A 27,631-nucleotide genomic window follows, 5' to 3' on the forward strand; every position below is an offset into this window, starting at 1 on the left:
TTATGAAAAAGAAACTTTCGATGCTTTTGTCAAGCCCCTCCCCTCTAGCCCCAGACCCTCCGCCCCAACCCCACGCCCCCTCCGCCCTTTATTTCGAGGCAACAAGGCCGTAAGGTATATAATACCCCATTCAAGCCACAGTAGCCACACCCGGTCATCATTGGCGTCATTTCCGGGCAGTCCTCTTATTGTATTCCGTATCTTAACTGTAGATTGCACAGCACAGCACTTTTCCATCGTTTCCTTGATGGTCAGTCAGTTCAAGCCTGGTGACACTAACATGAGCAATTACTTTTAAGGAAAAGCTTGGAGTCGTCCCAAATATGCCCGAACGATGAGATCCCGTCCCGCTTCTTACGATCTCAACCCGACTACTATACAAAGCGTGTCAGCGTCACCCATCTAGCGACCATTACGTCGAAATGGAGTTAGATACATCGACAGATCGCTTTACCAATGCGATGAACGCGACCTCGTACTTCGCTCCGTCTGGCATGGACCTCTTGATGGCAATCCCGCGCCTGGCCCGACGAGCCGGTGCACTCGCCTTCTACTATGTTCCTGAGCACCTTGATGGCTTCGTGGGCAAGATCAGAGATGGAGGGAGCGTAATCGCGGACCCTACGACATCGAACACAATAAATGCCACGATCACGAACGGTTCAAAGACGTTCATACAATCCGCTACAGGAGGTTTGGCCCCGGCAATAAGTGCTGCTGCGGGAGGAGGCACGGCGGAGTCTGCGGGAGGTATATTCAGTCTGCAGAACTTCCGGAATCTAGGTGGACTATTTTCTTACGTGACATCCAAGTGGGCTTTGACGACATTTATCGTTGTAAGGGATTCTTCCTCAGACTTCTGACTTTAGGCTGACGACCCCTTGAACAGGGTCTCATCTTGAACAGAACCCAATTCTACGCGTCCTCTCGCGTACCTCTCCGACTGAACTGGATAATGCGGTTATCCCTTTACCTCATGCCCATTCTCGTAATGATACACCGGATACATATCCTGTTTCAAGCCATTAGATGCCAGACATCTCCGGACTGGTCGGAGTTGCGATATGGCAATGCGACCAAACATATAGGCACGGACTATGCAGGAGAGGGAGGCATTCTATACTCCATCAGCTCTACGACACTTTTCTGGGAGGACGACGCAGCTTCATGCCGAGGAGTTAATATGGGAGGGTTTGAGGACAAGAACCTTATACAATTATCCGGTTCTTTGGCTATGCTCTGGCCGCTCTTCCTGTCGTTCGGTCTCAATGCATTCGTTGAGAACCTAGCCTGTGCTCTCCAGGGGCGACAGCCCATGGCTGAGACGGGAATGACGACCTTTGAGCACTCCCTTGCTTTCGCAGAGGCCGAATCGGCGGTGTTGAGGCCTTTCGAACTGTTGTCGAAACTTGCTCCAACTGAGCTGCACCCGGATTCGAGTGTGAGCACGAAGCTGACACGAGCACTGGCCATGCAGATCCTCAATGTTGCTCCTGAGGTTCTCGCAGTCTCCCTCATTTCGAGCCTCAACCATTTATCCAGTCACATTCTCGCAGTCCTCGGCATTCGGAACCGATTCCGCCTCCTGAACACCGGTATATGGGGCATGGCATACATGAGCACGTTTGTCTGGTCTTTCTTCAGCATGACGATGTCGGAAGAACTTTCGGTAAATCTAGGATTATTGAGGTTTCCAACTGTCTGTATCATTGGATTCGTCCCGCATCTCGTTATCCTCTGGGGAATCTCGGTTTGCGCTACTATCTATGCCATGGCCCTCCTGATCACAGCCCTAGCCCCCCCCTTAGGACGAGAGCGTCCGCAAACGCTCAAGGAACGGTTCAAATTCGCATACCAGAACCTTCAGGCGAATGTCTACCTCTCGACTGGGACTCCGATCGTACTGCGGTGGCAGGATGACTTTTACACGACACTGTTGAAGACTGGATTCACGCTGTTAACATGCGCAAGTGAGGCAGTCTATCTCAATGAAGGATCAACCGTCAACGTCCATCGGGCTACATGGTTGGAGGAGAAGCGGTTGGACGAATTGGCGGCTTCGAAGGGCCTTCACCAACGCGCTATGGAATCCGTGCCCGCCGGACTGCGATCCGATATGATCGCCCAGGGTCTGAGCTCGATTGATGACCAAACCGCAGAGGATGCGGCACGTTTTGCGTCCAGCTCTGGGTATGCCCGTGAACGGAAGGCTAAAGGGGGCCAAGCGTACCCTGATATTGCACAGGCTCCTATCCGTGATCGAGGTGTCGGAGTTTTCCAGCGTCATGGGCGTTGGCTTCTGTCTCTTAGATTCCTAAAGAGCATATTCTGGCTCTGCGCGGGTCTCCATGCTCGCGCACTCATTTCGGTCATGAATACCTTGGGCATCAGCTATGTTCCATTGTGGCTCCGAAGAGTAGCGGGGACACGGTCAAGGGGACGGAAGCCAATGGAGAAGAGTCGGAATGCTACGGCCCAGGTTCTAAAATTTTGGGTCCTAACTGAGGATGGTGAATTGAGGACACCGACGGACCGTAATGTGGATGTTGAAGCTGAGATGAGGAGAAGAACGCTTAATGGGGAGGGCGCCATGTCCGGCGCAGAAAACGAGGGTCTTCTCGACCACGACCTCTACAACTGGTGGACACGGGGGGGTTGGTGGGGTGACATTGATGCGAGCGGCGACTATCAAACCCCCGAGCAAGAAGACGACCTCACCAGTGTCGTCTCAACCATCACAGATTTGAGCAGTGTGGATGATTTGGTCGACGAAGACGAAGACGGGCGCCGAACACCCACCCAACTTAGCCCGTTCCCTAGCCGCCAATCCACCCCCATCAACGACGACCTCCTTGACAGGACGCGCCTGGCCTCCCTTCTCAACCCGCAATCCTCCGAAGAGCAACACGAGGCGCATCTTCTCTCCCGCCGCCTCCTCCGCGACAGCCCCATGACCCGCTCCCAATACCGCCGCGAACTCGACCGCGAACGGTCCCGCGTCCTTCTCTCACGACGAGGCGCGGCGCTAGGGAGTCGTGGCGGTCCATCACCGACCGCGATATCCCCCGAAGAGGAGGAGAAGATCCTTGAACGCTTCATCCTCGAACGACGCGATGCCGCGGCGCAGCAGCATCTTCCCGGCGAGAATGGTGCGTGGGAGAGTGGTGCGGAGGGGATGGGGGCCGCAGGGCCGCAGTGCGTGGTGTGTCAGTTCAGTCCACGGACAACGCTGCTGTGGCCATGCGGGTGCCTTAGCCTTTGCGATGATTGTCGTGTGGGCTTGGCAACGCGGAATTTCAATACGTGCGTTTGTTGTAGGACGGACGTGGTGGCGTATTCCAGGCTGTATGTGCCGTAAGGAAGGTTGTTTAGTGGCGTGGCTTATGTTTTTTAAGCATGGGATCATAGCATAGCATATCTGTGTAGAAATGGATTTGGAATTGGCATCAGACTAGTTTTAACACCTCTACAGGCCTCTACCACAGTAAATACCCCGATGGAGATCGTCCGAGGAGATCGTCCCCGCCTGTCGGAGGAGATCGGCGCTCGGGATGTGGCTGGTGGCTCGGTGGGGGTGGGTGGGGCAACCCGGATCTGATGTCGCCACGCTTGGTCATCAACCTCAGGACGATGGTACTAATTATCTAGAGGTTGGGATTGCCTTTGAACTTTTACACTCCCGTTTTATATTTAAAGGATTCAAAAGCGAATACAATGGCGCCGTCATTAGAAGAGCCGATAGACGACGCTGCATTGGATCCTTCTAAGACGAAAGATCCCCAACTTGTGGCACCGGAACCAGGTATGGACTCTCTCTTCCTGTCAAGGCAACGCAAAGTATCCGGCATGACCTTTCTAACGCACTTTGTCCCATAGAGCATTGCCCTGGGCCGACATCTAATGATGCAGGCAAATCAGACGCCTGCGTAGGCTGTCCGAATAAAGAAATCTGCTCGTCAAGCCAGCCCATGGGACCCGACCCCGATATCCCATATATCACAGAGCGACTATCGTCTATAAAGCATAAGATCCTCGTCCTCAGTGGCAAGGGAGGGGTCGGAAAATCCACCCTCTCAGTCCTATTATCCCACGCATTTGCATCGAGCTCAAGACCCGCACATCCTATATCGACGCCAAATGGCAACGGTAACGGCCACACCTCGCCTTCATCCATACCCCTCACGGTCGGCCTCCTCGACGCCGACATCACCGGCCCCTCCATCCCTAAAATGCTTTCCCTCGAACAAGAACCTGTCCACGTCACCTCCACTGGCTGGTCGCCCCTCTACCTCACCGACACCCTCTGCGCCATCTCGATCCAAAACATGCTCCCCAGCAACAACCCCGACACGGCGATCATCTGGCGCGGCGCCAAAAAGACCGGGCTCTTGAAGCAATTCCTCCGCGACGTCGAGTGGGGGGATCTGGACATGCTCGTCGTCGACACCCCGCCCGGCACGTCCGATGAGCATCTCGCGCTGTGCACGTTCATGCGGGACGCAGGCATTGATGGCGCGGTGCTCGTCTCCACCCCGCAGGAAGTCGCGTTGCTGGATGTCCGGCGGCAGGTGGATTTCTGCCGGAAAGCGGGCATCCCCATCATTGGGATCGTGGAGAATATGTCGGGGTTCGTCTGCCCGAATTGTACGGGCGAGAGCCAGATTTTCCGACCCACGACTGGGGGCGCGAGGAAACTGGCGAAAGATGAAGGGATCGCGTTTTTGGGGGCGGTTCCCCTGGATCCGAGGATCGGGATGGCGTGTGATTTTGGCGAGGATTTCTTGGAGGCGTTTCCTGAGAGTAAGGCGGGGGTGGCCTTGAGGGGGGTAGTGAGAGAGGTGGGGAAGAGGATTGGATTGGATGTGGTAGATGACGATGCTGAATAATGAAAATATACCCCGAGTATTATAGTCCACATTTAATGAAATGTCAACTAGGACCATCCTGTGCTTTTTACCGTTTCAACTAGGGCTCCGTCGTCCTCCTCGAACGAGGCCTGTCTTTGTCCGTTTGATCGGGAGGAAATCCAATTGGACATCGTCCGTTGAAACAATGACGGATGTGAATATCAAACGGCATTTTCTAGACGGAGATTTTGGGTGGAATTGGCAGTTGCTTTATCCAACTCACTGGCAGCACTGGGTGGTAGTTCTATGTTCTTCCGCTAGACTGCGATATATTGCATCGCATCAACTACGCAATAACAGAAACCAGTGGATGGGCTTGTATCGAGTCGAAAGTCTCTATTTGCTTTATTTGGGGTATCCAAATCGTCTAGTGCCCATGTTTTCCCTGCTCTAAAGAAGCTATATCCTGCTCCAGCATCCTGCTCCAGCATCCTCCTCAATTACCTCTTTATCCACGATCAAGTGCCTGCTACCATTCCTTTAAAGCCTCAGCAATCCCACCTACAGACGGGAAAAAGAGGTGCGATTCTTGCTCACCCCACTTGCACGCTATCACTGGCAGTGCTTGCTCCTAATCCACCTCGAAGTCCGAGAGGTCGTAGTCTGGACCGTCGTCTTTAGCCCAGTCCTTCCGGTTGACTAGATGCCACTCATGGTAATCTAGCTTGGGCTCTGGACGTTGTTTCTCCTTGGCTTGGAGCCACAGCGCCGACGACTTCCATTTAGGCAGGGGGCCGAGGTTGAGGTAGAGGGGGCTTCCCTCGAGCTATCCCACAAAAGTGAACATGAAAGAACGGTAGGAAGTTATAGTTTGATTGAAATGAACGTACAGTATAGTCGTGGGCGTCGACGCGAAGGCGAAAGACACTGGGGAAGCCTCCCTCGAAGTTGGCTACCCCAACAATATATGGGAGGGCCGCCGCGAAGTTAACCGACGCAAAAGGGATCTCACTAGAGGATAAGTCGGTTGGGTTAAACCCTATATGAATCTTGGAATAGGAGAAGATTTACCGAATTGAAATGCCAGTGCATTTCCGGGCCCGTCCTCCTTGATCAGTGCCAACTGAGAGAATCCGGTCGGAATTCTTTTCCAGGATATTCAGAGCCCACTGAAAGACTTTCGGCGATAGACGCCCCGCCTTCTCTTCGAAGCTGCTAAAGGGCGTCCGGACGATGATCTTGTCTTGGAGGCGTACCAACCCAGCCAGTGGATTCATATGCTCCTGGACATCATCTCCGAGGATGGCTGTCACATCCTCAAAGGGGTTGGATGCGGTAGTTGGAGGCTTGCTTGACGAAGCCATAATGATGGTCTCTAAGAGAAAATTGTAGTCTGGGGTTTATAGCGAAAGTCACAGCATTTGATATAAGTTGCGTATGAAGCCGGAACACATCTCCCAGCACACGGAGTGCGCAGAATTTGATGCAAAGTGATTTCGAAAATTAGTATATAAATGCCCGCACCATACAGGACCGTCGTCAAAAGACAGGGGTTCTGCCTCAAACGGGTGAAGCAAAACGCAGTGAATCGATCCATTGATCGTCATCCCCTCAAAGAAAGTCAAACAAAACGACATGTGAAGAACACATCATGCTCTTAGTTTACCTTTACCGCCGCGTGGGTCAAGAGCGGGAAAATCCTCTTCTTCATCTTCTCGAAGGTCCGCTTCTCGTCGACTTTCTTCCTCTGCAAGACTGAGCTGCTTCGCAAATTCGATATCTGCTTCAAGGCTGGGGCTCCTGCCGATATCCGCATGGCGGCGACTTGGACTCCGGGATTTCGCATAACGAATGGGAATATCATAAGCCTGAGGACGAGACGACGAAGCTTGGTCGATGCTTTCGGATATACTTTGGTCGGTTTCCTGGCTCAGCCGCATAGCCTCCTCCATCTGAGCCTCGAACTCGTCGTCGCCTTCAACGACCCAGGACGGGGACGAGGCACCCGCAGTTTGCGAGACTGGCACGCTACTATCGCTCGCATATGCGCTCGACTCGCTCTCGCGTCGGTCAATATCTTCCTGGAGACTTTGCTCAGAGAGCATGGCGGCATAGGCCAAAGCTTCTTCCTCGTTATCGAGAAGACCGACACCAAATCTTCCAGACAGACGTTCACGCTCCTTGCGACGTTCCTCGCGCTCACGCTCCAGCTCACGTACCTCATGGGCAAGATATTTCTGGAAGCTGGAACCCCGAGCAGAAGGCGCAAATCGATCGCCATGATCGTTGATACCTCGATCTCCACGGCGCAACCGGCGTTTGCTTCTCTTGTGGTCATTGGCAATATCAGAGCTAAAGCTCCAAAACCGGAGATCGGTTCCCAGCGCCACTATTCCACGCAGAACAGTGGGGTTGGGGTCAAGGAGGATGGCGGTAGCCCCAGTCGAGTTGGAAAATTGATCGGGTATGGGGAATGTAAGCCGTCGATACCGCTGACGATGATACCGAGCAGTAAACCTGGAGTTCAGCGTGCGTACAGCACTTGTGCTCGAGCCAAGAGGATCCCAGATCTGCACCACCCCATCTTCGCCACCATGGACAACACAGAGTGCAGTCATGGCTAGACTGGTAATCGAGGGAGACTCCGTCCTGATAACACATACTGGCTCAATATTGTTGACAAGTTCCATGGAAGGAGAAGGAGAAGCGCGGATATTCCAAAGAAAGACGACACCATTCGTGGTTCCGACGCCGACAAACCGCGAATTTTTGCCTGGCACATTGATACCGTTGTCAAACGCCGTCCGCTCTGAGATCGACGATCCGGATGATGAGGGTGGATCGGAATTGTCGTCACGAGACACAGACATATCCTCTGACGCCGTGGTCAGAGCGGGGTTTGACATGTCCAGAGCCGTGACGGTAATGGAGACGTTACGCAACAGACCAAATGTCAACTTGGATAGCCTCCATTCCTCAGAACACTGGTTGGAAGCGACATTCGACGAAAGAATACCGTCGGGCATCGGATCCTCTCCAGGAGCAGGGGATTTGGACTTAGAGACAACACGATTGCCAAAGACGGACCGGTGATCACCATTCTGTGTCTCCTGGTCCATCGCTGAGTGAGGAACAACCGTCTTCTCCATGTCAAGGGAGCCAACGAGAATGCGGGTTCGACAATATCGAGTAATGTCCGGAAGACCATCTGTTTCTGGGTTCATAAAGACGACCACGGATTCTCCAGCCATACGCCCATCATCTCCAGCAAAGTCGACTTCCATCTTGCGTCTCATCTCCCAACCAACGCAACGGTTGCGGAATTCCATCGGTTTCAGACGAAGGAAGGACTCGATCTCCCGTGTTTCGGCTGCAAGTTGTTGACCATCTAGACACATGCCGATCCACGAGCTGCGAGGAGTATAGCTGCCGTCGGTTTCAGCGTCGTGGTAGGGATCAGGCCGAGCGCGTCTCCGACTTGCTTCGACGAGGTTCCAGTAGATGGACCGTCCCACTTTCCAAGCCAAGGCTTCCCGTCGAACTTCATTTGCGTCTCGCCATGAAGCGGCGTCTGGGGAGACGGGAAACTTTGACAGGTAGAACACTTCTCCGAGCGCATTTAAAGCGACCGCCCACACTCGATTCTGGTTTAGACGACGCAGCGAGTACTCTTCATCGACTGCGAATGCAATGATCGGAACCCCAGGGGAGAGGACCCAGCGAGCTGTTAAGTCCCCACGCTGAAGGCGAGCCTCTCGCGTGGCGTCCGGTCCGCCTACAGTGTACATCGACACGATCCCAGAGGCAGAGCCGACCAGCATCCCAGCAAGTCCATTAGAGAGGAAAGGAATGTTGCGTGACTTCGTGATCCAAACCGCACAATTCGCTCCCAGATCTTCCACTTGAGGCACACCTTCATCAAGAACCCCCACAATCGGCATCTCGGAGGAGATGCGACGGACCTCGCGGTTATGGGTGGAATAGAACTCCGTGAACCCCCGCGGACTCCCGACCCCATGAATGACGCCGTAGTGCTGGCTGATATCCATGACATTCGGGCAGCCCACCATAGACCCGGACCCAAGGCCATACTCCGCCTCGCCAGAATGCAGCTGCGAAAACTGTGCACTCACTGCCCATCGATTTCCCCAGCCGTCCAGTTTACGCGATGCAGGATCGCTTCTGCTGGACAAGCCCGTCAGGGATTGGCCATGGATGAACTTGCACCGTCCCATATCCAAGCCAGTTCCGAATGTCCCATCAATCCGGTCGATGTTGAATAATAGCTCCGAATCGTAGGTTACAAGAGGATTCTGGTATTGCCGAGTCGATGGTATTGGAGATTGGTTGGTCCTGTCCCTGGTGTTCGCCTCCACGCTCAGTGGCTTGCCACGCGCAATGGCTCGGAGCAGTTGCGTTCGCAAGATGTATTCCTTTCGCCAGGTCGAACGGTTTGATAGACGAGTAAAGACGGGAGCCACTCCATCGATGCCACTATCACTCTTGCGGCGGTCTTTCGGCAAATTTCCAGGGAAATATCGGATGAACGCCGCTTTCCATACGTAGGGCGAATTCAGCAACGAATGGAATCGCTGGCAAACCAAAGCGCACGTATTGAGGTCAGGAGCGCTGAGATGCGAAAACGCATGGATGAGGATTTCTATCAGTCAATAAGTCAGTACCGTAATGGCAAACCAATATCCGGAACACGGAACGGAGTCAGTCAACTTACCATTCGGCAGGGAGTCAGTTAGAGATCCTTGAGCGGATGCAGATCCATTGGAAATGACCTGAAAATCCGGTCCTTCCCATCGCTCGTCTCCGGATAGGACAAGAGCATTTTCATACGTTACAATGTGTCTGCCGGGACTAGCCGTCTCGGTCAGCGTTGACGAAAAGGAATCGACTACGGGACGCGTCTCGGTCTGGGTGCCATCGACGGCAATCCGCCCCCCGACCGAAGGAAGTTCCGGTCTAGAATGTTGACCGTCACCGTCTCGAGGTTCCCGAGGGAATCCAGGGGGAGCTGGGATGCTAGAGTCCGGTGATCCATGCTGGGTGGAAGTATTGGAGCTTTCTACGTGGGATGAATTGGATGAAGCTTTTTGGAAGATTTCGGTAGACTCTGATTGCATAAAACTGTGGAAAATCTGCTGATATGAAAGAGTCGACTGAACCAAATGTCTATGGTCAGTCAGAAAGTGTGATGATAGGCGCTTGCGGGCGAACGGACGCGTTAGAAATTGTTGATGATATCGTTTGGATGTGACAAAGATGCGAGAATGACACGAAGAGTACTGAGAGGCATGATACACGTGACGTGCTAATAAATCGTTTTTGGTTTAATTAGCACGTTACGTTTAATTAGCGCGTTTGGTTTAGTGCGTTTTCATGCCGATCCATTCAGTCGTTCACACTTCACATCGCATTGACTATTCCTACAGGTATTGCTATGCCATTCATAAACGGGTTCCAGCCGCTCTTCAGGATCAGCTCTCCAAAAAGACAAATATGCAGCAGATGCGTTATTTTAAAGAATAGCAATAGATAAGGAGCAGCGATGAACACTGGACTAATTTCCAGAATAGGCCGTCAAATACCCCTTCGATTATCTGCGATATCTCTCCTATCCTTGCATCCAGTGATGCCGGGGAACCTTTTCAGTGGACTCCATCACACAGTCAGTCTCAAAGGAGATGCGGCTCTAACACCGTTCGCCTTGACCCTCCTCGCTACCGGTGTAAGGACTTTGTCTTTGTTTGGTGGCCCATCGAAATTTCGAGAGTTGCAAGCACTATTGATCGCTTCGCATTTTTTCTCCCAAATTTTACAGTTTGCAGAGCCAGTGGGAGGCGCAGAATCGAAGCACTTCTTACTCTGAGCCCAGCATTCTTTGGACGATGACCAGCACTGACAAGATCAGCCAAAGCAGAGGAGAGGAGTGAGATGGACTTACAGATTTTTCGTCCGAGTAACTCGGAACCTCAACACCGCACCAGTTTGCATTTTCTAGGATACAGCCTTCCGGCTTCAGCCCCTCCGTTTGCGTCTTTTGTACTGCTCTGCGATCGATCGTACCGACTTCGCGTTTCGACGAGCCGGTGAAGGATGCCACATCCGGTCCGGGCAATGAATACGGCAGCTTCAGTGGCGAATCATAGATGTCGAAAGTTAAGCTCTTGTCGCCTGACTGAACATATCCGGGGATGCTGACGGTACTTTTCGGCTTTTTATTTCCAGACGACTTCAAGAAGATCTGGGCACAACCGGTGTAGAATTGCGGTTCTCCCCTGTGCGCAAAGTGCAAGGCGAGCAGCTCCGGCCTCACGAGGTAGTAACCGCCTTCCAAACCCTGGGGAAGGGCCACGTCCAAATGTCCTTTTTCAATGACCTTGTCGGTGCACCACTTTCCAGCGCCTTCGTCATAGCCATCAGCCGCGATCTTGAACCAGCCGTCCCCCGCTCCTTTGTCATCGATGGCGGAGTCGACTTTCTTCAAGTAGACCGCACATGGCCCCTTATGGCCTGGGTCAATGACGCCTCTCGTGTAATCATCCATCCACGAGCGGAATTCAAAGGACAGCGTAGCACCATCTGGAACTTGACAGACACGAGCAACACCGGTTGCCCCGTTGGCATCTATAATGAAGTGGTGAGCACAACGGTCGCTTTAGTATCTGAAGGAAGTAAAGAGCTTACTGCATGCCATGTCGTTGCTGCCGATGCCAGCAATCGGGCTTGTTACGGTTCCGGGGTCGTTTTTCATTCGGACGCAAGTCCCATCTCCTTGGCCGACGCCGTTGACAAATAACTCAGCGAACCCGGTATGTGAAATTGCTTGGCGAGTAGCTGCAAGGGCAAGCAAGAAATATTTCGTCTGAATAGCCATGATGATCGGACAAATGATCGGGAAAATATGCAACTCGTGTACTTTGAGAAGGAATATGACCGCTCGGCGGCTGTAGTGCAACGAACGATAGATCAACAGACGGAATGACAGTGGTCAATAGAATGGATTTACTGGATCAAGCAGCGAAAGTAGCAAATCTCGAAGATATATAAAGGACTATGGTGAAGAAAAGCACAAAGAAAGGATGAACGGCAACTTCGAAGGTAAGGAGAATGTGATTGCTACATATAATACAACATACTTCTCAATGAGAACAACTTCACAACGCCTCGCCAATGGTGATGATTTCATTCCCGCCGATTCCAGGGGGATAGGTGGAAATTGCGAATTACACTGCATGTAGAAAGATGAGGGTCTGGTAAGTCGCGCATGGCGCTACCGTAAAGTGAGCCGGAGGAGCTGTCTCACTGTGGTGCAACTAGCATCAAAGAAGGGGACCTTGAGAGCTGTCAAGCTTGATATCCTGAGGTATGAAAGGTCAACGCAGGTGACTGGCGGAGATAGGGGGATGCACCTCGAGAACCCCTTGCATTGCCCGCGACTGGAGGCAAACTAGTGATTGAATACATGCTCCAGATCTCCTAGCATGATTTGAAACAGGGTGTTGGGTGCAGCCAAGTATAAGTATGGTAGGTGATAGGTCTCTCCGAGTCCGATGCCAACTGAAGAGGGCCCAACTTGATACAAGATAACGTGCATGTTCTCTGATGGAGGTCCATCCAACTAATATCTTCTAAACCCTAAGGCACCTTCCAGAGCCGCCAAAGGAGTCGAGAATCCAAGGCTGTATGGATAGGGAATGAACGACTCTCGGGAGTAAACTTCATCCGCCGGAAGTGGTTTTATTAGGTCCTGCAGCCCCAAAATGCCCAATGTTGGAACCTAAGTTAGCGCCTGCAGTTGTGCAGGCGCACAGAAGGTTTATCGATAATCTTTTGTTTCCGAAATTCCACATGACTCATAATGGATAGATATACTCCCTGAGAAACACTTGATTCAAGGATATGGGGATCAAGGATGACATCAGCGGATTCAACGCCATGATTACAAGGCAAACTTGAAGGACATGTCAACCAAAGAAGACCTCAAAGAAAGGAACTCCTGTTAAACAGGGCCCTGGGATGGGTGTCTCGGAGGGGACCAGTCTTTACGTAAAGACCATCTGGATGAGACGAGATTGTTGTTACACTACAGGGGACCAGAATGACACTGCAGAGTGGAATATGAAGACGACACCAGGTCGGAAGCAGATGGAGAGCATCTCATGTCGATAATGCCTGGAGCTGACAACACGCTAGTCTCTGGATGATGGACATAGAAGTCAAGCAAAGTTCTAGGAAAGTTGGAAGAATTCATCTGTGAAGATGATTGCCCATAGGTAGTTAAATCAATCCAAGGAGAAAGGAGGAGGTTGGTGTTTTCCCAGTGGATACGTACTGGACGACAAGGATGCCAAAAACATAATTACAATTTACCTACCATACCCCTGATTATTTCACACGGGTTTTCGCATACCTTACTCAGTTACTCTGTCATTCCAGTCCATCAATGTCACTTCCATGGAGATAACCATGCCTACAGTACTTACGTCCGCAGTGATACCATGCCAATTTCATCAAGAGTTCAGTGTGAGGTCATCAGACAGACACAGATATCACTCATCAGGACGAGCTCACCAGCTCACCAGGCACGAATCACGAACCATGAAATATGCCTTGTTTCCAATCTTAGCAGGCGCTAGTGTTTGATGGCCCTGAACCCCGGTTCCCCTCAGCCATCACTCCCGTACTCTATCCATGATCCGACATCATTTCTTGATTCTAGTTTCTTCAAAGTTGAATCCCCAACTTCAAGATGGACTTGGAGCCTGAAAATGGCTGTGGATGTTGGCCATCGCGACTCCAAGTCTCGTATTGCGTTCGTAGAAAAATCCCTTGTCAGTCGTTCCAATTGTGCTCGACGACTTTAAAGGTCGTCTCCATTCCGTCACGAGTTGTTTGGCTGTTGTTGACCTTCTTTCAATCTCACAACCGTTCTGCTACCTTGACCCTCGGATGCACCATCTAATCTATAAGCAAGATGCTGATTCAATTTTCTCAAATTTCTGTCTTATATCTTCTTGCTGCATTTACCGCCTCGGCGTTTCCTTTGCTGGATCCCGGCGGAGGCGGCTCATCCGCCCCTCCCAGTATCAAATTTCTCTCCAATGCTGTTCAAAGTCGTTTACTCCTAAGAAATCCGGCGGAAAATCAGCCTCAAGCACAGTATTCAAGGCTCTCCAATTGAATCTCTGCAACAGTGGCTTCGCGAAGTGCTATAGCAAGGGGAAGGCAGTCGGAGAAGGCAACTCTGCAATCTCTCTCACCACGCCCCACGTGGTGACCCTCAACGAGATCTGTCTCCAAGATATCCAGAATTCCCTCCACCCAACATTCGCGTCATCATGGCCGGACGATCATACCTACTACGTCTTCCAACCGGCGATCGACAAACGCACTAACGGCGCGTATAAATGCAAGAACGGCGACCAGTACGGCATCGCTGTCATCGGCAGGGTGGCTGCAAGCAAATGGTCCGGTTTCAAGGCGTATGGCGGGCATTACGTCGCACAAGACGGAGGCAATGAGCAGCGATCATTCGCCTGCGCTGCAGCAAGTAGCGATCACTTCGCTTGCACGACGCATCTGAACACCACGAAGGCGACAGCGATGACTCAATGCAAGGCATTGATGTTTGAAGCAGCGCCGTACCTAAAGACATCTACGGGCTTTTCGGGGTCTACAGTCGTTGGAGGCGACCTGAACTTGAAGTATGATCGTGGTGATAAGTACAATGTGCAGAATTGTGTGCCGAATGGATATACTCGGAAGGGAGATGGGAGCGTGCAGCAAATCACATTCTCGAACGATTTGAAGTTCAAGGATAGTTCGAAGATATCTGTTCCCGGAATAGATCATCCAGGCTGGCTCGTAGATCTGACGAGGACATGAGTCTTTCACGATATGTTTAAGGCTGGTGTAGGTCTCTAAGTAGAGTATATTTAGGCTATTCTTAACAACAACCATTTCCGATATGTTGTGACAAGGCAACAAGAATGGGTGCGGATTAAGCCCAGTGCTGAAATACCCGAAGCATGGCTGAGCTTCGGGAGGGCTGACCAAATTTAGCTGCCGCCAGCTTTCAGTTCTCGGCTTCTCCGCCTCCACTGATTATCCCTTTGTCCAGCACTCCAAGCCCTTCTAGTCCGAAAATTTTATTTACGAACTCCGACTCGTCGGTCATGCACGACACACGAAGCTATCAGGCGCACTCCAAATGGCCAATCAGCCGTCGGGACTGCATACGTCTCTCGGAACGAAGCTTTCATGTCCGACCTTGATCTCGCATTCATGATGAATGATACGATGTTCCACGGGCATTTATCTCAAGACATCGTATGTTTTCTGGAGTTCCATCTTGGGTGCCCTGACGAACTGGTGGCTAGCTGAGCTGTATAGCCAGCAATGAATTCTACAGAGTAAGTGTTATTTCTCTAATTTGGATATCGTCGTCCGACAAGTTGGAATAGTCACACTCCCAGGACGTGTAGCTGGATTCTATACCAATTGGCACTGAGTATAATAAAGACTGGATAGCCCTTGGATTCTCAGAGTCATGTATTGCTTGACTCTTTGCTTCCCCAGTTCGCAAATCATTCCTTAGAGTTGTCTCATATGGCATCATTGACTGATTGTCTGCCGTAACCACTATCCTCTATACGAGAAGATTGAACCACGACCGACTCCTAAGGTATTTTCTAGGTTCTGGTCGCGATGCATTCATTCCCGGTTGGTACTCCTGGGCTGTGTTCATTGGATATCCAGTTCTGATTCGATTCTCCAGTCTCTTGCCTTTGCACTATTCACTGTATCCTCCTCTGCTCTACCACTCCTAAGTAACTTGGCCTTCTATACATTACCAAGGCGTTCACCGGCGTACGGAGGCGTTAGCAGAGTGGTGAACACCGCGTCCTCGCGCTGGTATAGTGCGGATACCTATTCAGGTGCTTCCTGGGGAGGCACCTACCAATATCAGTGTTTCGGGGGTGACATTTCAAAATATCCGACTCTTCACCAATGGCTGTCTTTCGACAATCTGCTGCAGATCAACCGTCCAGCTCTGGCTCTGACGAACACGGAAGACCAAATCGGCTACATCCGCGATGGGATTATTGCGGTTGCGGAAGAGTCTATTGTTGATCCACGCGTCATTCTTGTGGTGATGATGCAGGAGGTATGATTGACGGCATTCCTCTAGTGCGATATATGCTTTACTAATGTTTCTTAGTCCACTGGCAGAGCCAACTCACCCTGCACAGGAGGTCATAACTGCGGCCTCATGCAAGCTAACCGCGGAAGTACGTCGTTTGACTCATCGCAGCCAAGACAGAGCATCAAGCAAATGATTGCGGAAGGGATTCAGGGTACTACGGAAGGACCTGGGTATGTGCAGTACCTGAACAACGATGCATCTTACTCGTATACCAACAACCGCTGGCCTAACAACCCATTTGCCGCGGCACGTTGTTATAATTCCGGGCGGATCGATCCTTCTGGAAACCTCGATATTGCCTCGTATGGTTCAATGAGGAGCTATGTGAATGACGTTGCAAATCGGCTGCTTGGTTGGACTGGACATGATACAGGGTCAGCGCAGGCGCAATGTGGTTTATCATAAAACTGAGAAGAGATTTTGATGAGTGGATGACATGAACAATGACTAGTACAGAAATAAATGCTAAGATCATAGGGTAGTTCCCTGGAAATAGGTGTACAAGATACTGCAGATGAATAGCTTATGACCCGAATTAATGGTATCCTTGCCTATATATATATATATAACTATGGCGAATGCCGTAACTACTTGCCGCACGATACTTCTGTTATAGGTACTTAGAAATAGATGATAGTATGTAACCCACCCAACATCCACGTCGGGCAGCCAACAGAATCCATTCCACATCAGTTTCAGCTTCAGCCAAGTTTTACCCCTCCTCTCGACCAACACATAATTACCTACCACGTACGTAATCATTCCTCATCACGGCAAGTGAGAAACCCCTCATCAGGATGTTCATAAATACATTTTGACGCCGTTTACCTGGGAAACTAGAACCTCTGGGATCGTCCTAAATCTGTTCCGTGAGATCGCATCCCTGCTATCTAATATCAGCGGAGTGGTTATTCTTCACCCCATTTCTTCGATGGTATTAGCATAAGTTTATCAGTCATCACCGACAACACTCTCACTCGTGGGCCGTGGAACCTGCGCGGTCACGATGCCGTGTAGACATGGGCGTCTTATGACATGTGAGCAAGCCAAATCAACAGTTCAACACAAGCAAAACTTGGGATTTATGACAAAGAAAATAGTTGAAATAAGTGAAAATAATTACTGCGACAACAAATTTAGTCGAGCGAACACATCTATGCTCGGTCCAGCATATCGCGCACACTCAGTTTAAGGAAATGCACCAGACCTGTCTCACCACTCTCAGAATGATGCTCTCAGCACGAGTCGGATCACGAGCCGCTCGATCAGCCGTGGGAGTAATTCTCAAATCAACATTCCCGTCGGTTTCCAGAGGCCGATATGTTTCGCGGGACATATCAACTTCGTCGACCTGGAGTTCGCAATCTCGCGAGACTCCTCCCACGCCGCAAAAGATGCCTCCGAACTCAACGAAAGGGCAGGATAGCAAGCCCCAACCTTCCACGTCCGTCACAAAACAAAAGCTACCAGAGTTTGACTTGAGTGGCAAGGTAGTCCTCATTTCCGGCGGAGGTCGAGGGCTTGGGTTGAGCCAAGCGGAAGCGGTCCTCGAAGCCGGTGCAACAGGTCAGTGTAATATATGATAGTTCTTCAATCGCGGAGATGAATGACCGTGTACTATAGTGTACGCCCTTGACCGCCTAGAAGAAGTCTCCCCTGAATTCAAAGCCGTCCAAGCACGCGCTGAGAACGAGCTCGGCACCGCTCTGCACCACCATCGGGTCGACGTGACCAACGTTCCAGAACTGAATCGTGTCGTTGAGGAGATCAGCTTGGAACATGGCCGACTGGATGGGTTGATTGCAGCGGCTGGTGTCCAGCAGGAGACGCCCGCGCTTGAGTACACGTTTGAGGACGCCAACCGCATGTTCTTGATTAACATCACGGGAGTGTTCATGACGGCGCAGGCGGTCGCGAAGCAGATGATTAAGCATGGGAATGGTGGGTCGATTGTACTCATCGGGAGCATGAGCGGCACCGTCGTCAATCGGGTAAGGGAGCCCCTTTCCAATAGTGCTTGAAGGAAGCCGAATTCGAGCCGGTGGTCACGGAATGATTCTCGTCCGGAGCTAATAGCCCTTAAGGGACTCATATGCCCTGCATACAACACCTCGAAAGCAGGTGTACTCCAATTGGCACGAAGCCTCGCAGCCGAATGGGGAGAGTACAACATTCGCGTCAACACTCTTTCTCCAGGCTATATCGTGACAAAGATGGTAGAAATGCTTTTTGAAGAGTTCCCGGAGCGGGAGCACGAATGGTATGTACTCCTTCCTGCGCTCGTATGATTTAATGTAGCATTGACCGAAAGTCAGGCCGGAACAGAACATGCTTGGACGCCTGTCGAAACCACAGGAGTACCGTGGCGCTGCCGTATTCCTTCTCAGCAATGCCAGTAGTTTCATGGCAAGTGAAAAGCAGCCTGCCGAGGATCCAGCATGCTAACTTTCGTCTAGACTGCGAGCGATCTCCGCATGGACGGAGGCCACAGTGCATGGTAATGGCTGCCGCTGATATTCGAAATTGTCCATTGGATCTTGCGTAGCGGCCCCGTAGCGGAACAGGATAGGCTAGGATTATTGAGACTGGGGTCTGCCTCATGTAATTCAACCTCTTATGACGCTTGCAAAATTCAATTCTCCATTTCCAGTGCCGCGAAATGCCCATTGCCAACCTTGCCCGCAACACCCTTCTTCAACTTTAGTTGACGTTCAATCTCGCCATCCGAGACACCCTTGTTCCGCATAGCTAATGCCTTTTGTACAGTCAACACATCAAGGAACTCTCGGCCCGCGAAGCTGGGCCGGCCAACTTCTGCCTCCTCTCGTGCCGATGCTTCTTGGAAACGCCGCCTGGCGGTCAACATGGTAGCGGCGTGGTTCGCGGGAGACCGCTGTGATGATGCAGCTTGGCTCTTTGCTAGTTGTGGATCGGATGGATTTTGGTGTGTGAGCGGGAGGAAAGGGTTTGGGGCTACGGTTCCGAGCGCATGAAGCTGTGAGAGGTAGGCGGGATCTGAGGCATCTCGGTTGATATCTGTGAGAAGTTAGATAGGCGAACTGAAGACATGCTGATTGTAATATTTCGACCGTCATACCATCTGTCTTTGATGTACTCGCGTTGGACGACGGTTGCACGGTTGGTCCGGCATACTGTTGGGGTCCTGGAGTAGGCGGATTTACTTGTGATGATGGAGCACCAGTCCTCGGGAACGAAGGTGACACTTGTGGTGGAAGCTTTCTGCCACTTTGTCCTGCTGCTGATTTTGCAGCTTTAGATGCTGATGAGCCCATTTTGAGCAACTGCGGGTGGAGGTCAAGATGGAAGCTTCTTCTTGCACCGAACTTTGAAGTTGGGTAGGTTGATGAGGCAGGTTGATCATTGATGAGGTCGTTTGATGAGGCTCAATTGAGCTTTGACTTCATGTTCATACTTCACGAGGAACGAGAAGAGTACAATTAATTATGCAACTGCAATTGGCAGCGACAACGGCAGTAGGAATATGCTTTTAGCCATCTCAGGAGTTAGGAGTTGCTGATGTGGTTATAAGCAGGTGTTTGAATACTATTCCGTAATTTGGGTTCTATATCGGCGCATCTGGTTCGTTAACTAACGCTTACTCATCCTCAACTCTGAGGACTGAAGAGCGAGGACCGGAGGACGCTCACCAGTCACCGCACTGAGCGCCCACACTCTAAACGGGATTATGGTCCAAACGGGATATACATACAAATGGCAAATTACGATTCAGGATTAAGCGCTATAATACCTAAAATTATACTTAACAAGATTATTTCAGGCATTTAGACGACCTTAGAAATCATTCTTATAAATTTTAAGCAATTTAAATGATGAGAATATAGGTAATCCCGTCTGGACCACAATCCCGCTTGGAGTGCGGGCACCAGCCACACGTGAGCCACAGACCACAAGTAGACTCAGTACTGTCAGTAGAGGATCAGGTCGTGTCACCATAATGCAAATGAAATCATTGAACATCGACTAGGGTTGGTGATCAATGCGAAGTTGATTGTTTAGGCGTGTCAATCAATCACGGAAGCAATAGGTTACCTGACGGAGGCAGCGAGATGCTTGTTTACCTCAGAGGGTAGATATACCCAAGCTTATGTAAGGTACAGGATGTGATGGCTACGTAATATCCTCCGATCTCCGACACGATACCGTTTGGGAACGAATGGCGTTGAATTTATAGGTAAGGTTGGAAAAGTTCTTGCCTGCCAGTCCGCAGTTCCGCTCGGGTACACTGGCTGGCGCTTCCACACGGACAAGGGAAGCCGACTAGTGCTCGATATATTGGACATTGAGTCTCAATGGGCAAATCGGAAGTCGAGTCGCCGACTAGCAGTATCCGTAGTATTGTATGTATACTCAACACGCTCCTGGGATGATAGTCAGCAAACGACGCGCAGTCTTGATCCTAAATAGACAGGATCCATGAAACCAAACTTGGCAAACTTACCTCAGGGGTCATCGCATTCCATTTGCGCTCACGAATTTTGTTCTTGACGACGTAGTATATCTTTGCGTAGAGGAACAGAGCAATGCTCAGTATATTGATTCCAATCAAGACTTGGTTCCCTCGCTTATACAGCGGCTTATCATTGTCTCGATAAATGTTCGCCGAGATGATGCCGCCAACTTGAGCCATCACTGGAGTGGTGCCATTAGGCCTGGTGGCACTGGAAGTCGAAAGGAATATAACTTACTATTGTATAGGGCGGCAGATATGCTGCGAGAACCAACGTTGTTCGAGTTTTTCGATATCCAACCCCTATAAAATGCCGAAAGTCATTAGCTCCAGTCACGAGAGTTCGCGCTAATCCGACAGTGGGGTATACTTACACGTTAATAGCATGGCAATATGGATAGCTTAGTAACACGGTGAGTAGAGCATAGGTTGGCCATTGTTCTTTCATAAGACCTGGCCACACTCTGAGAGCAATAATGCAAGGAAGGGTCCATACGCCTTGTAGCATGGCGACAAGCCCGCGTTGATTAATTTTTTCACTTAACCAGGTAAGGCTGATAAGAGTGATCATATGGAACACTGACGATGGGATAGTAAGAAGGTTGGTTTGGAACTAAGGACATCAGCTGGTAGAACACCCGTTAGGGAGAATACTTACAGTGCTAAACCCGAGATTCCGAAGAATTTGCGTGAGATAGTAAGCGGGTGGCGCCTGCGGAACAAAGCAGATGGCACCGAGCATGTAAAGCTTGATCCAAAGTTAGCATCCGCTGGGGTCCCAATTAAGTAGATACTTACCGGCCAGAGATCATAATCTTTCAGTCCAGCCCATAGTCGACTTGGTGTGATTGCCTGCCGATTATGCATGTCTCCTATTGCAATAGATCAGTGTCTGCTCACCTCGAGATATAGGTCTGAGTTACCTTTGCTGGGGTCGTCTCGTAGCACTCGGTTCACCACAATGGTAAGCTCGCGGTCAGTGAACCATCCCTTAGGTCGAAACCACGACTTGGTCTGGACTGCAGACGCCGGCATGAAAAAGAATGACACGATGCCAATGATAAGTGTAAGCGTTCCTTCGATTAAGAAGATCCACCTAAAATCATGTCAATCATTATCCAAGAATGAAGTAAATGGAACTCTACCTCCAGCCTGCAAGACCATGGTGGCCTTCGAGATGGAATATTCCAAAAGCAAGCAACGAAGCAAAGATACCAGTGACGCTTAAAGCTGTCCAGAAGAAACTCAACCTCATGGGGAGCTCCCGACTGGTGTAGAAGTAGGAGAGCCAAAGTACTAAGTCTGGGATGAAACCACCCTAGATTGATTCAATCAGTGGGGAAGCATTATGGGAATAAGGTAACACACCTCAAGCACTCCAAGAAGAGCACGAGTTGCGAGAAATTCGGATCTGCCTCGAAGGGCCGCTTGCGACATGGCGACTATGGACCATAAAACCATTTGCATAGGAATCCAGCGGTCTGGACCAAGCTTCTTCGAGATTAATTGAGATGGTAGCTCGGCTAAAAGGAAAGACACCAGGAACACGGTATTTCCAAGATTGAAATCTAACACTTTAAGTCAGAGATCATTTTCAAGGCAAGTGTCGGTCTACCCACCATTAGTATTAAGGCGAAGATCCTTTAAAAAGGTTCCTGAAACGGCTTGATTGATGTTTCCACGATCAATCTGTAGACTGAAGAACATGATACATGCCCACAAGCATACTATTACAAATAATCATCAGCCGAATCTCTAGATACTAAATCGTGTACATACCATGCCAGTCAAGTTTCTTGACGATCTTCTTCTCCTCTTCTTCTGTCCATGTGGCATCCGCGTCGAAGACATGTCGACACTCGTATTTTGCTTTCTCATAGACACCAATGTAGTAGTCTCGGATCTGGGGATCCGTAAAGGGATTGGCCGAATCGCTCGAGTCGAGATCTCCAGTGGCCACGATAGCTCCATCTTTGGTGATAATGTTGCCTTTCGTTGTCACCAACTTTGCATTGTCCAAGACAACTTTTGTCGCCACAGGGCCCACTTCAATTCCACGCTGTTCGGATTCGGACCATATGCTGGAGTCATCTTCCCGCTTGTCCTTGGGGAGTTTGTCTGCCATTGTTGTTGCGCAGGTAAAAATGGGGATGCGTTCCAATTCGACTTCTAAGTAGATGAATAAAGGGGAGGAAAGACAGGTCAAATATACCTCTCGAGATTCTTAAAGTCTTGATGCGGTTCTACATCAACTAATGTAGCAACGAATATAAGAACCATGTGCTCCCATCTTCCTCCGCATTAGAACAAGGAATAACATGACATCCATAGTAAGTATGATGTGATTAATGGCGTTTTAGAAATCATTTTCGAAGGCGCAGGCTAAGTCGTCCCTTTCCCTGGCCTCAAATGATGCATGATAAGGAATGATTCGGTAGCAATGGATGCAGGAGTGATCCCCTCATCGTCTCCCCATAGTAACCAGAAATGACATAGCATCTCTCGTAAGTATGAGGTGACTGATGGGCTTTCGGTAACCATTTTTGGAGCGCAAGGTCAAATTCCCTCTCGTCTAGTCTTAATGATGCACAGTAAGAAATGACCTTTTTCCGCAAAGTAACCGGGAATAATATGTCATCCCGGTATGAGTATGATGTGATCGACCAGCTTGCTGTAACCATGATCTGAGATTCATGGTCGCTCTCTTCTACCTCCACGTGGGATAGAAAAGCATTCGGGCTCCAGCATAATATTAGGGGAACGCGATTGGTAGGTGTTGTGAACCGTCAGTCGAATTCTCCAGATAAATACGAAGCTGAAGTTGTGAGAAAACAGCGATTCCTGACATCCATATCAGGTGATCTGCAATACAGGTCACAGCGGGAGAGCTCTGTGGTTGACCAAGAATTGAGACATTGATTGATCTTGTTCCTAATGAGCGTAAAAACTACGGGAATACGCCCATATTTAAGTTCTGTGTACATTTGATGGCCGCGGAGACGTTGATTTCGAGCGGAGATGTAAAGAAGTGCGTGGTGGATATATCGCAGGATCGTGACGCGCATCCGGGGGGAATACGGGGTCTAACCCACCCAAAACAAACCATAGACCGGGGTCACGGGTAAGGAACCGGAAAACGCCATAAACAGAGATATCGTGTAAACCTGATCTGACAAGAGTTGATATTGCCAATATGCTTGTGCTGAGAAAGAGATTGGATACACACACAGATGAAAGAATATAGTACTCCTTTACCCAATCAGGTAAAGCTGTTCAAAAACACCTAACATAGTAGCGTTGCCATAGGAAATCACAGATATCATGGTGGCCAATGCCTGAAGGAGTGTGGATGAAGTTAGATCCTTCATGTTTGGTTTGAGAATCTAGATATCGTCCCGCTGGAGACAGTGGTTTTTGGCCCCCCCTTGAAGAGCAACCACGTGATTCGCCGAAGTTTTCCCATCCCCTACACTACATAGTACAGCATGTAACTACGTACTTCAGTCACTCCGAGGGCACAAGGCCACAAGGCACCAACGCATGTAATTAGTCAGCCTACGTTTATCTCAATTCTCAGCAAGTTCAGACGGTGTCTTCAGATACCGTCTGAGGTCCTTTTGTAAGGTTTGTGTAGTGGCGTAGTGGTGTAGTTGAAGTTTTCAGAGTTCCCAGTCGTTTCAGTCAACCATTTAACTTTCAGTACTCGAAATCAGCTTAAAGTTTATGTGGGGCTAGGTAAAGGGCAAAGGAACCCGCTCTTTTATAGTATATTAAAAAATATATCAAATAAGCCTATAATAAAGGATTATCATCGGCGGTTTCGAAGGGCTGGTGTAGTTGAGCTTTTGGGGCGACCCTGGTCGCCAATTTTGGTGGGGTTTAGTGCGCCGTAGGAGCCAAATCCGCTCTTTTTACCTACCCGCCCACGCCGCCCACCAAAATGCTGCAGAAGGGCCTCAGACGGCATCTGAAGATGCCTGCACCGCCACAACCATCTTGCAGATCCCGTCTGAGTCCCAACTGAGATAAGCCTACGTAGTTCCCCACATGGGCCTCGCAGAAAGGCCTGACGGGCGTATGAATCTCTCTCTCTCTGTCACTCCGATTCCATTCAGTGTAATGATCCGAAATTGTTATATTGAGAAATCTATTTCACTGATTTCGAATCTCCTCCTTGGTTTCGCATTATAAAATTTTTGGCTATGCACTCGGAAGTCGGAACGTCGAGCATGGAGGGGAAAGATGAGTGATCATGCACCACGACACGTTGATTGTATCATTTCATGGTCGGCATAACGCAATCTTCCCCCACAGCGCCATCGATCATTAGCAGTATCAACGTTACAACACACTCCTACTTGCCAGGAACCAGGGCATGAATCATTGTGATGATTATTTTGGTAAGATAATGAGCTGATAATGAGCTGATCACTGATGAGTCTCTTGCGCATGGGATTCGCACGATCCTTCAGGTGTCGATTGCGCAACCGATGCATCAACTGATTTGATATATGAATCTATGCAGCAGTAAATACACCGAACAGGGTTATCGGATAACTAGATCAGGAGTGGGTGAGACTACGGGGTTGTTCCATCTGAGCACACTTACCAATTGGTCTGTTCAAATGAGGGAATCCTGTACCGCTCATACGCCATCGTGGTTGAAGGTGACGCCGAAATTGAATGCTGAACCATTGGAGCAACCTACGAATCAATCCACAAAGGATGGTCAAGTGATGATACCCTGAAACGCTGTCGGTGCCGTTATATCCGATATCGATGCTTTATAGTGATGACTGCTTCGAAGGGCATATAGTATTTATTCCCAGTGGCCTACACCATTGCTATTGATTGATACAAGATCAAGGCTATTCTTTTAATCCGTCGCCAAAGACCGAGACCACTTAGATCACCATCTTCCATCGACCGAAAATGGCCACCGTGACATCTACCCAAACACAAAATCTCCCCATCTCCGTGAAGGCCAATTCTCAGCCCACTGAGGAAAAGCCCAGAGTTCGGAGAGCAGTTGATGAAGAGAGTGGTACGATTACTGCGAGTGTATGTTGTCAGACTCTAATTGCTGTTAACGTGGATTAACGATCACATAGCACCCCCCTTATCTGCCAACCTGGGACCATGGCGAGAAATACGCACCCCTTGAGCCATTCGAGCATATCGAGCACGGCAAAGGCGCGGATCCAAGCTTCAAGGACCTTCTAACTGAAGGTTCTAAACTCCAACACCTCACACCCACCACGGGATCAGAAGTCACTGGGGTCCAACTCAGCAAGCTCAGTGACGCTGGCAAAGACCAGCTTGCATTGCTCGTTGCCCAGCGAAAGGTTGTCGCATTCCGCAACCAAGACCTTGAAAACCTACCCATCCAGGAGGCCCTCGACTTTGGAGGTTATTTCGGCCGTCACCACATCCATCCTACGAGCGGATCCCCCGAGGGATATCCTGAGCTCCATATAGTGCATCGAAGTGGCAATGCGAGCGAATTTGACAGCTTTTTGGCAAATCGGAATAGCAGTGTTTCATGGCACTCCGACGTCTCTTACGAGAAGCAACCACCGGGCACCACATTTTTGTACGCTTTGGATATTCCGGAAGTTGGTGGTGACACTGGATTTGTCAACCAGGTCGAGGCCTACAATCGATTGTCACCCCTCCTGAAGGAGCGTTTGCATGGACTCAAGGCTATTCATTCTGGATTCGAACAAGCTGAGTTCAGCAAGAAACGTGATGGAGTAGTGAGACGAGAACCAGTTACTTCGGAGCATCCTATCGTCCGCACTCACCCGGCAACTGGCGAGAAAGCCTTATTTGTGAACAAAGGGTGTAAGTCTTCATATCCTGCTGCTCAATACTCTCAATCCTTAGCTAATTGGCGTTAAGTCACCCGAAAGATCGTCGGATTTAAGGAGGAAGAGAGCGAGGCACTCTTGAAGTTCTTGTTCGACCATATTGGCCGGGGCATTGACTATCAGGCTCGCGTCCGATGGGCCCCTGGGACTGTGGTGGTTTGGGATGTAAGTTCAACTCCATCAAGATCTGAGTGGTAATAGAGTGGCTAACAAAGACAGAACCGCGTTACTACACACTCTGCCATCTTCGATTGGACGACCGGCGAGCGACGACATTTGGCTCGCATTACCCCCCAGGCAGAGGCCCCATTTGAGACTCCTTATGTTCCTGAGTCTCAGTAGAGATCAATCAGACTCATGAGGCGAGGAGGACTAGCAATTCCACGGAATTTCCTTTTTAAATCCTCGTCGAAATTGGAGTTCTGACTAGCATAATGTTGCTGCAAAGGCCTTAAGGGCTGGGTCGGCCTAATGAAACACAATTGATGTACATTTGAAATTGAACTAGGAGATGGCTCGATTTCAATGGTAGTGACCTGATAGATCAATACAACGAGCCCAGAAATCCAGACCAACCATAATGAAGTATTTCGTACACGTTACCCTTTTTCTTGTGCAATCTCCTGCTTAAATATATCTGTAGGGAAAATCTCCTGGAAATTTTCAAGTTTCTAGATGGAGTTTTGCAGGTTATTTTCCCTGGACGCTTCGCTTTTGTGCCAAACTAAGGGCATAGGATGACATCCTTCTAACAAATAAAATAACAACCAGAGACAAGACATGGAACAACTTAGCAATGGAGGCGTGGAATACATAATGCCTCAAAGGATGAGGAAGTAGAGGGTCTGTATGTCACAGAATATCTGTGTTTCTTGGCGTTTCCCCACGGCTTCATTCGGTCATTCCGCATTCGATTATATACCCCTATTCTTTCCCTTTTTAGGGAATAGATCACCATTGTAAACCATATAAAATAGCTGCAGGAACAGCCTGTTTTCGTAGGACCCGGCTCTTCAGGATCAAGTTCAATCTATCTACGCTCTTTTGGAATTTAACGGGGTTTTCCCACCGTGTCGCTGCATTAATCACCTGATTTAGCGAAACCGCTATTAATCTCACACTGTAGCACAAGTTAAGCAAGCCCATGATGCATGATCACGCAGTTCAAACTGGGAGCGTGGTTATAAATCGATTCATGGTTATA

General features: G+C 49.8%; 12 protein-coding genes across 12 annotated transcripts; 6 read left to right on the forward strand and 6 right to left on the reverse strand.

Annotated features, from left to right (window-relative positions):
- Window positions 1-167: 167 nt before the first annotated feature.
- P152DRAFT_454034 (ubiquitin-protein ligase-like protein) lies at window positions 168-3,496 on the forward strand. The gene is made up of 2 exons (XM_033678501.1): window positions 168-836; window positions 890-3,496. The coding sequence occupies exons 1-2, from the start codon at window positions 423-425 to the stop codon at window positions 3,356-3,358; spliced, it is 2,883 nt and encodes a 960-aa protein (XP_033539076.1). The 5' UTR covers window positions 168-422; the 3' UTR covers window positions 3,359-3,496.
- A 160-nt stretch (window positions 3,497-3,656) lies between these two features.
- Window positions 3,657-5,331, forward strand: P152DRAFT_454035 (YGL091Cp-like protein). Its single transcript, XM_033678502.1, has 2 exons — window positions 3,657-3,802; window positions 3,877-5,331. Exon 2 carries the CDS (start codon window positions 3,969-3,971, stop codon window positions 4,884-4,886), a length of 918 nt encoding a protein of 305 aa, XP_033539077.1. The 5' UTR covers window positions 3,657-3,802; window positions 3,877-3,968; the 3' UTR covers window positions 4,887-5,331.
- Window positions 5,237-6,353, reverse strand: P152DRAFT_19328 (uncharacterized protein). The gene is made up of 3 exons (XM_033674277.1): window positions 5,919-6,353; window positions 5,738-5,858; window positions 5,237-5,673 (listed from the first exon to the last, which is right to left on the reverse strand). Exons 1-3 carry the CDS (start codon window positions 6,209-6,211, stop codon window positions 5,479-5,481), a joined length of 609 nt encoding a protein of 202 aa, XP_033539078.1. The 5' UTR covers window positions 6,212-6,353; the 3' UTR covers window positions 5,237-5,478.
- A 143-nt stretch (window positions 6,354-6,496) lies between these two features.
- Window positions 6,497-9,982, reverse strand: P152DRAFT_386778 (uncharacterized protein; the record flags this gene model as incomplete). Its single annotated transcript, XM_033675852.1, has 2 exons — window positions 6,497-9,507; window positions 9,580-9,982. 2 exons carry the CDS (start codon window positions 9,980-9,982, stop codon window positions 6,497-6,499), a joined length of 3,414 nt encoding a protein of 1,137 aa, XP_033539079.1.
- A 352-nt stretch (window positions 9,983-10,334) lies between these two features.
- On the reverse strand, window positions 10,335-11,770 carry P152DRAFT_408077 (uncharacterized protein). Its single transcript, XM_033676912.1, has 3 exons — window positions 11,547-11,770; window positions 10,804-11,486; window positions 10,335-10,757 (listed from the first exon to the last, which is right to left on the reverse strand). The coding sequence occupies exons 1-3, from the start codon at window positions 11,734-11,736 to the stop codon at window positions 10,521-10,523; spliced, it is 1,110 nt and encodes a 369-aa protein (XP_033539080.1). The 5' UTR covers window positions 11,737-11,770; the 3' UTR covers window positions 10,335-10,520.
- A 1,753-nt stretch (window positions 11,771-13,523) lies between these two features.
- P152DRAFT_454038 (uncharacterized protein) lies at window positions 13,524-14,753 on the forward strand. The gene has a single exon (XM_033678503.1). The coding sequence runs from the start codon at window positions 13,812-13,814 to the stop codon at window positions 14,745-14,747; it is 936 nt and encodes a 311-aa protein (XP_033539081.1). The 5' UTR covers window positions 13,524-13,811; the 3' UTR covers window positions 14,748-14,753.
- Window positions 14,754-15,157: 404 nt separating this feature from the next.
- P152DRAFT_408080 (uncharacterized protein) lies at window positions 15,158-16,611 on the forward strand. Its single transcript, XM_033676913.1, has 3 exons — window positions 15,158-15,584; window positions 15,640-16,029; window positions 16,084-16,611. Exons 1-3 carry the CDS (start codon window positions 15,570-15,572, stop codon window positions 16,471-16,473), a joined length of 795 nt encoding a protein of 264 aa, XP_033539082.1. The 5' UTR covers window positions 15,158-15,569; the 3' UTR covers window positions 16,474-16,611.
- On the reverse strand, window positions 16,507-17,078 carry P152DRAFT_19409 (uncharacterized protein). Its single transcript, XM_033674282.1, has one exon. It carries the CDS (start codon window positions 16,828-16,830, stop codon window positions 16,540-16,542), a length of 291 nt encoding a protein of 96 aa, XP_033539083.1. The 5' UTR covers window positions 16,831-17,078; the 3' UTR covers window positions 16,507-16,539.
- Window positions 17,039-19,027, forward strand: P152DRAFT_454040 (short chain dehydrogenase). The gene is made up of 6 exons (XM_033678504.1): window positions 17,039-17,105; window positions 17,169-17,634; window positions 17,692-18,059; window positions 18,153-18,328; window positions 18,384-18,474; window positions 18,525-19,027. The coding sequence occupies exons 2-6, from the start codon at window positions 17,295-17,297 to the stop codon at window positions 18,567-18,569; spliced, it is 1,020 nt and encodes a 339-aa protein (XP_033539084.1). The 5' UTR covers window positions 17,039-17,105; window positions 17,169-17,294; the 3' UTR covers window positions 18,570-19,027.
- P152DRAFT_388139 (uncharacterized protein) lies at window positions 18,701-19,361 on the reverse strand (the record flags this gene model as incomplete). The annotated part of the gene is made up of 2 exons (XM_033675911.1): window positions 18,701-19,104; window positions 19,136-19,361. The coding sequence occupies 2 exons, from the start codon at window positions 19,359-19,361 to the stop codon at window positions 18,701-18,703; spliced, it is 630 nt and encodes a 209-aa protein (XP_033539085.1).
- A 1,035-nt stretch (window positions 19,362-20,396) lies between these two features.
- P152DRAFT_478434 (putative pantothenate transporter) lies at window positions 20,397-22,682 on the reverse strand (the record flags this gene model as incomplete). The annotated part of the gene is made up of 11 exons (XM_033681652.1): window positions 20,397-20,468; window positions 20,549-20,739; window positions 20,796-20,860; window positions 20,932-21,170; window positions 21,216-21,305; window positions 21,356-21,429; window positions 21,481-21,653; window positions 21,703-21,875; window positions 21,926-22,125; window positions 22,177-22,284; window positions 22,337-22,682. 11 exons carry the CDS (start codon window positions 22,680-22,682, stop codon window positions 20,397-20,399), a joined length of 1,731 nt encoding a protein of 576 aa, XP_033539086.1.
- A 2,420-nt stretch (window positions 22,683-25,102) lies between these two features.
- On the forward strand, window positions 25,103-27,045 carry P152DRAFT_510685 (alpha-ketoglutarate-dependent taurine dioxygenase). The gene is made up of 4 exons (XM_033682678.1): window positions 25,103-25,618; window positions 25,669-26,401; window positions 26,459-26,592; window positions 26,647-27,045. Exons 1-4 carry the CDS (start codon window positions 25,490-25,492, stop codon window positions 26,767-26,769), a joined length of 1,119 nt encoding a protein of 372 aa, XP_033539087.1. The 5' UTR covers window positions 25,103-25,489; the 3' UTR covers window positions 26,770-27,045.
- Window positions 27,046-27,631: the final 586 nt, after the last annotated feature.

Source organism: Eremomyces bilateralis, assembly GCF_010015585.1.
Source record: "Eremomyces bilateralis CBS 781.70 unplaced genomic scaffold P152scaffold_1, whole genome shotgun sequence".
Taxonomy (NCBI): domain Eukaryota; kingdom Fungi; phylum Ascomycota; class Dothideomycetes; order Eremomycetales; family Eremomycetaceae; genus Eremomyces; species Eremomyces bilateralis.

Excerpts from the sequence above, each read along its gene's own strand:
- P152DRAFT_408077 (XM_033676912.1), bottom strand. The coding sequence starts at position 11,736 with ATGGCTATTCAGACGAAATATTTCTTGCTTGCCCTTGCAGCTACTCGC. Across the intron at positions 11,487-11,546 it reads CAGCAACGACATGGCATGCA|ATGCCAACGGGGCAACCGGT; the intron begins GTAAGCTCTTTA and ends ACTTCATTATAG. Across the intron at positions 10,758-10,803 it reads GTTACTCGGACGAAAAATCT|TGCTGGTCATCGTCCAAAGA; the intron begins GTAAGTCCATCT and ends TGATCTTGTCAG.
- P152DRAFT_19409 (XM_033674282.1), bottom strand. The coding sequence starts at position 16,830 with ATGATTACGTACGTGGTAGGTAATTATGTGTTGGTCGAGAGGAGGGGT.
- P152DRAFT_454040 (XM_033678504.1), top strand. The coding sequence starts at position 17,295 with ATGATGCTCTCAGCACGAGTCGGATCACGAGCCGCTCGATCAGCCGTG. Across the intron at positions 18,060-18,152 it reads GCGGCACCGTCGTCAATCGG|GGACTCATATGCCCTGCATA; the intron begins GTAAGGGAGCCC and ends ATAGCCCTTAAG. Across the intron at positions 18,329-18,383 it reads CCGGAGCGGGAGCACGAATG|GCCGGAACAGAACATGCTTG; the intron begins GTATGTACTCCT and ends ACCGAAAGTCAG.
- P152DRAFT_454035 (XM_033678502.1), top strand. The coding sequence starts at position 3,969 with ATGGGACCCGACCCCGATATCCCATATATCACAGAGCGACTATCGTCT.
- P152DRAFT_408080 (XM_033676913.1), top strand. Across the intron at positions 16,030-16,083 it reads TTGTGGTGATGATGCAGGAG|TCCACTGGCAGAGCCAACTC; the intron begins GTATGATTGACG and ends AATGTTTCTTAG.
- P152DRAFT_454038 (XM_033678503.1), top strand. The coding sequence starts at position 13,812 with ATGCACCATCTAATCTATAAGCAAGATGCTGATTCAATTTTCTCAAAT.
- P152DRAFT_510685 (XM_033682678.1), top strand. The coding sequence starts at position 25,490 with ATGGCCACCGTGACATCTACCCAAACACAAAATCTCCCCATCTCCGTG. Across the intron at positions 25,619-25,668 it reads GTGGTACGATTACTGCGAGT|CACCCCCCTTATCTGCCAAC; the intron begins GTATGTTGTCAG and ends ACGATCACATAG. Across the intron at positions 26,402-26,458 it reads CTTATTTGTGAACAAAGGGT|TCACCCGAAAGATCGTCGGA; the intron begins GTAAGTCTTCAT and ends ATTGGCGTTAAG.
- P152DRAFT_19328 (XM_033674277.1), bottom strand. The coding sequence starts at position 6,211 with ATGGCTTCGTCAAGCAAGCCTCCAACTACCGCATCCAACCCCTTTGAG. Across the intron at positions 5,859-5,918 it reads TGCACTGGCATTTCAATTCG|TGAGATCCCTTTTGCGTCGG; the intron begins GTAAATCTTCTC and ends CTTATCCTCTAG. Across the intron at positions 5,674-5,737 it reads TCGACGCCCACGACTATACT|CTCGAGGGAAGCCCCCTCTA; the intron begins GTACGTTCATTT and ends TTTGTGGGATAG.
- P152DRAFT_454034 (XM_033678501.1), top strand. The coding sequence starts at position 423 with ATGGAGTTAGATACATCGACAGATCGCTTTACCAATGCGATGAACGCG. Across the intron at positions 837-889 it reads CTTTGACGACATTTATCGTT|GGTCTCATCTTGAACAGAAC; the intron begins GTAAGGGATTCT and ends CCCCTTGAACAG.